The sequence below is a fragment of the Garra rufa genome, chromosome 19, assembly GCF_049309525.1.
Source record: "Garra rufa chromosome 19, GarRuf1.0, whole genome shotgun sequence".
NCBI classification, from domain to species: domain Eukaryota; kingdom Metazoa; phylum Chordata; class Actinopteri; order Cypriniformes; family Cyprinidae; genus Garra; species Garra rufa.
In genome coordinates, this window is record NC_133379.1 from 41707157 (window position 1) to 41713200 (window position 6044).

Consider the following 6044-nt stretch of genomic DNA (forward strand, 5'->3'; position numbering starts at 1 on the left):
AATATTCAATACAAACGTGTATTTTTTTTTTCTGCAATCATACACAGTCAAAAGCACATTTTTCTCTTAGGGAAAAGGATTTAAGGTAATATTAATAACCTGTAGAGAGTGTGTGATTTTAAAGCACCTTTTCCAGCATAAAAAAAGCTTTTTCCAGCTTTAAAAAAACAAACAAACAAACAAACAAACAAAAAAAAACACCACACACAGTATGGTGAATAACTCTCTACAGGTTATTAATATTACAGCAGCTCGATAGCTGAAAAATGAGTAAAATCACCAGAAGAAAAAAAAAAAGTTAAAATTTGTGTAAAACTGCTTTGAACAATATGCATTGTGAAAATAATTTTTTAAAAGTCACTCGGTTTATTTCTAGCACATGCATAAGTAAAAACTAACATGCATTTATTTCAAAAGTTATTCAAGCTTCTGTATTCTTACATTTTATGGTTTACTTTTATTGTATTTTATATATATATATATTTTTTTTTTGTACATTTTGTATGCACATATGTAAAATGTTACTAAATTGCCACGTAATGGTAATGTAAAGCTGTCTTTTAACTAATTAAGCTACAGCATTTGATAGTGGATCTGAATCACAGTGAAGTGTCGCTCTCTAGAGGTGACTGTCAGAATCACAGACAGCGCACATCGAAGAGCTACATCATTAACAGCTTCACATTTCAGCCACATAACTCTAATGCATTTAAATGTTTTATCAAATCTGTAGCAATGAAAGGATTCCTCAGTCACAGTAATAAACTGAGAAAAACTCATGCATGGTTTAATTATCAGAGAAACTAATTTCACACAAACATAAACATTAGTTTTCTCTGTAATCTAGTTACACAGTTTCCCCCAAACATCAGTGGCATGATGCAGTCAGCAGACCTCACGCTGGATAAGTGAAGTGAATGGCTGTGAGTGTGAGAGCTGAACCCGTGACGGTCATGAGAACTTCAAGAGCTTCGAGAGACTCTGAATCACACACAGATCAGCAGCTCACAATCACAGCAGACGCTCTCCACAATCACATTAGACAAATCAGGTAAGAGCTCATGCACTTTCACTAACACATTAACAAGATACAGGCTTTACATACTTTTTTAGTGCATTAGCTGCATTTACATCTAATTTCATTTAAGCTCTTTTTTCCTCAAAAGAGTCACTGAATGCTTACACTGGTTAACATTAATGCAGCATCACATTAGATGTCTATCAAATAGATGTTAGAAAACTGTAACTTAAAATTAAAGTTTGTTACTGGAACAGTGAATAGCTTGAGAGTAAATAAAGAATACATTAATTTTGCAAATACATCTTTTTTTGCATTGTGACATTAACACCTAAAATTCTCATTCATCACATTTAAAATTATTTTAAACTGCATTTTTTACATGGTATTAATTGTACTGTCTTTATTATTAAATAAGACATTCTTTTTTTTAGTGTAATAGCTTACTATACTAATAAGAATTAAATTATCATGACAATGTCACAATTTAAAAAAAAAAACATACAGTGTATTAAAGGTACTGAAAGAATGCCTTATTTTCATGCAAAATATAGTTTATTTTTTATTTTGGATTTGCAGTAAATTTGATAATTGATTTGTAGATTATTTGGTTCTAAAAACATGCATGATTTTCATGCAAAAAAAAAAAAAAAAATTCTGCTGCAAAACTTACTCATTCTTATAACAATGTCATATATATAAATCACACTTGATTTTCATGCAAAAATAATTTCTTGTTTGTTTCTTTTCTTTTGAATTGGACATGAACTTAAACCTGAACATTATTTCATGAGATTCACTTTTAGATCCATATCATAATACAACTGATAAATGCCATGTTACTGTCACTGTAGTGGGTCATATTTCAGTATTATGTAGTGTCTTATGTGCCATTATTGTTATTTTTCAGGTGGTTTGTTCATCATGTCTTATGGCGGATCAGGTTCAGGTTCTCGAGGTGAATTCAGCGTTCATTTCTCCAGCAGACGTGGAGCAGGACTCATCCGAGCTGAAGAGTGTGTGAAGATTCACTCAAACAGCATTAAACACCTGCAGCAAATCTACAGACTCTGAATCTCATCTGTTTGTATGTTTATACACAGGGCTGCAGGAATCGCCTTACTGGCCGTGATCCTCACAGCGCTGCTCATTCTGGGCTGCTGGTATTATCGCAGACGGGGCGGATACAAAATGATCCGGGTGAGTCATGTGAGCCACAGGAGGATCAGATGATCACAATGTTACCCCAAACTCAAACCGAGAGCATCAGAGCAGAGAAAAGTGCCAAAAACTGCATTACTGTAGGAGATCATGTTAGATTTGATTCCCAGTGAATGCATGATGATATACACCTTAAATGCACTGCAAATCATTTCAGATAAATGCATCAACCAAATGCATGATAATAAACACCTTAAATGCATTGCAAATAATTTTGCATAAATGCATCTACCAAATGCATGATAATAAACACCTTAAATGCATCTGCCAAATGCATGATGATATACATCTTAAATGCATTGCAAATAATTTTGCATAAATGCATCTACCAAATGCATGATAATAAACACCTTAAATGCATTGCAAATAATTTTGCATAAATGCATCTACCAAATGCATGATAATAAACACCTTAAATGCATCTGCCAAATGCATGATGATATACATCTTAAATGCATTGCAAATAATTTTGCATAAATGCATCTACCAAATGCATGATAATAAACACCTTAAATGCATCTGCCAAATGCATGATGATATACATCTTAAATGCATTGCAAATAATTTTGCATAAATGCATCTACCAAATGCATAATAAACACCTTAAATGCATCTGCCAAATGCATGATGATATACATCTTAAATGCATTGCAAATAATTTTGCATAAATGCATCTACCAAATGCATGATAATAAACACCTTAAATGCATCTGCCAAATGCATGAGTGTAAACGTAAATAATTGCAAAGTAAAATTTTAATAAGATGCTGTATATCCGAGTAAGGGTTTGCAGAGCTCCAGCTGTGATGATTGTGGGATTTGCTCACAAGTTCATCATATGATTTCTTACCTCTCATGTGTTTGTGTCTCAGAGTGGGAGAAACGGCGGTCAATTGTGGAGAGAGATGATGAGAGCGGGTCAGTACAGTGAGTCTGGATCTGGAGAAGAAAACAAAGTGGCTTTGAATGAATTCAGCAACCCACAACCAGCGGTACAAACACACCTTTCAGTCTACAATTATGACACTTAAAAGGGTTTGATGATCAGTGATGTTATAGCAAAACTCACCATCAGGGTTTTGTAAACTTGCCAGGGCGTTGATATGCGGTTCCTAAGGTGTTCTGGATGACTGCTTAAAGAAACACAAATATACATTAAGAAATGTTTTTTCATAGAAAGTGCAACAAACAAACAATATTATACAATTGAAACATCACAGAATAAATCTGGCCTAAATAGAAACTATAATATAATGTGTGACCCTGGACCACAAAATCAGTCACAAGTGTCAATATTTTGAAATTGAGATTTATACATCATCTGAAAGCTGACTAAAGCTTTCCATTGAAGTATTGGTTGTTAGGACAGGACAATATTTGTTCGAGATACAACTATTTGAACATTTGTAATCTGAGGGTGCAAAAAATAAATTAAATCAAAATATAGAGAAAATTGCCTTTAAAGTTGTCCAAATTAAGTTCTTAGCAATGCATATTACTAATCAAAAATTAATTTTTTTATATATGGTAGGAAATGTACAAAATAATAATAATAAAAAAAAAGGAATCAATAATTTTGACCCATACAATGCATTTTTAGCTATTGCTAAAAATATATCCGTGCTGCTTAAAACTAGTTTTGTGGTCCAGTGTCACATATATTAGTGGTAAAATATATTTTAATAAATAAATGCAGCCCCTGAGCAGAGTCTCCTTTATTTAAATATTTTTTCTGCTCAGGGCTGCATTTATTTTGACAAAAAAAAAAAAAAAATAATAATAATAATTTTTTTTTAAAGCAATATTGTGAAATGTTAATGCAATTTTTTTTTTTAAAAGTGGTTTTCTATTAATATAGGTTACAATATAATTTATTATTGTGATGCAAAGCTGAATTTTGAGCATAATGACTCCAGTCTTCAGTGTCACATGATCCTTCAGAAATCATTCTAATATACTGATTTATTATCAATGTTGGAAACAGATGTGCTTTTTTTTGGGAACATGTGATACTTTAGGATTCTTTGATCAATAAATTGTTAGAAAATTTGTAACAAACATCTCGTTTAAAGTTTGGGCTCAGTAAATGTTTTCTTTCTCTCTCTCTTTGAAAGAAATTAATACCTTCATTCACCAAGGATATGTTAAACTAATTAAAAAAAAATATAGCATAGATTTACATTGTTAGAAAATATTTATATGTTGAAAAAATGCTGTTCTTTTTAACTTGTTATTCAAAGATTCCTGAAGAAAAAAAAAAAAAAAAAAAAAAAAGGAATCACGTTCCAATAAAACTTGGCAGCACAATCGTTTCCAACATTGATAATTCTAATAAGAAATCAGCATATTAGAATGATTTCTGAAGGATCATGTGACACTGAATTCAGCTTTGCATAACAAAAAATTTATTATATTAAAAACAAAAACAACAGTATTTTATATTGTAATAACATCTTGCAATATTAGTTTTTTTCTATATTTTCTGTCAAATAAATGCAACCATGATGAGCATAAAAAAAAAAAAAAAATTAAGCCTTACTGATCCCAAACTTGAGCACCAATGTATACATTTAAAAGCTTTATTGGATCTGTCTTTTTATGAGTTTTTGTGTCTGCCACATTTGGTTTCAAAGCACATGTTCAACTGAGCTTGTGTTACCCAGAATTCCACAAGGGATAAGTCAAGCATGTGACCTGCTGCAGGGCAGAAAGCCTTTAGTTTGCGTCATTATCTGTGATGTGAGGATTACAAATGACTGGAATGTGTTCAAATGAGTGTTGAGCTGCTGTTCTCATGAACACACTAATGGATCAGAAATATCTCAGTCTTTCAGTTCAAGATAATTGCCTGAAATACTACAACAATATTAGGACCATCAGTGTGTAGAATCAACTAAACCAAATGAAGTGCTATCACTCTTGCACATCTCTTTAGACACAAACACATGTAAATGCATCTACTTCTATAGTTTCCATTCCTTAAGTTTAGTTTACCCACCTCAAATGTAGTTTAAAGCAGTGTTTCTCCTCTCTTCCAGATTCCTAACGCTCCTCCAGCTTATGAGAAGATCGCCTCTGGACCTTCTCTTCCTCCTCCTTACTCGCCATGAGTCAGAAACTAAAGAAAATCTGTGGATTTCTCTAATGTTTTTAGGATGCAGAAGTGGCCAAAGTCAGTCCTAAAGAGCAACAGTCTTGCACAATTTTTCTCAAACCTTGATTAAATCTCACCTGCTTGTAGTTTGCTTTTAAGCCTCAGACCTTGATTAGCCGGTTCAGGTGTGTTTGATTAGGGTTGCAGCTGAACTCTGCAGGACTGTGGCTCTTTAAGACCGATGTTTGCCACTTCTGGTTTACAGGAATCTTACCAAAGCATGTGGACTAGAACATCTCTGACACTGTCATTAATTTAATCGGAAAAAGTTGTAGTTTAAGTTGTCAAAAGTGTTAAAATGCCATTTGCACCTAAAACTGGTCAGAAGTTCTCAAATATATGTTTTAGATGTTGTTAGAAGCGTCAGTAGTGTAGATAGAGATTTTGCATATTATATACTTTTCTCTTGCAAACTTGACTGTAAAAGTGAATGGTGATGAAACATATTTACATATTGAGCTCCAGACACCTGAAGTGGGAAATCTCAGACCTAAATGAAGAAAACTATTCTATGAAGAGAAGCTGAGCTTTGTATGCAGTGAACATAATCATTGCACTGTCAGGAACTGCTTTGTGCAAACTGTTCAATACAACTGAATAAAACATTAATGCAAAGCACAAAATACTGCTTTTGTTATCATTACCCATTTA

At 32.7% G+C, this 6044-nt stretch overlaps 1 protein-coding gene across 1 annotated transcript; it reads left to right on the forward strand.

The window, feature by feature from the left end:
• The first annotated feature begins 960 nt into the window (after positions 1–960).
• Positions 961–6005, forward strand: mlana (melan-A). The gene is made up of 5 exons (XM_073825213.1): positions 961–1051; positions 1929–2034; positions 2122–2218; positions 3112–3231; positions 5278–6005. Exons 2-5 carry the CDS (start codon positions 1943–1945, stop codon positions 5347–5349), a joined length of 381 nt encoding a protein of 126 aa, XP_073681314.1. The 5' UTR covers positions 961–1051; positions 1929–1942; the 3' UTR covers positions 5350–6005.
• Positions 6006–6044: the final 39 nt, after the last annotated feature.

What these genes read in the sequence shown, in the direction of transcription:
- mlana (XM_073825213.1), top strand. Translation starts at nt 1,943, where the DNA reads ATGTCTTATGGCGGATCAGGTTCAGGTTCTCGAGGTGAATTCAGCGTT. An exon ending in GCGGATACAAAATGATCCGG is followed by an intron (nt 2,219 to 3,111) that starts GTGAGTCATGTG and finishes TTTGTGTCTCAG; the next exon opens with AGTGGGAGAAACGGCGGTCA. An exon ending in TCAGCAACCCACAACCAGCG is followed by an intron (nt 3,232 to 5,277) that starts GTACAAACACAC and finishes CCTCTCTTCCAG; the next exon opens with ATTCCTAACGCTCCTCCAGC.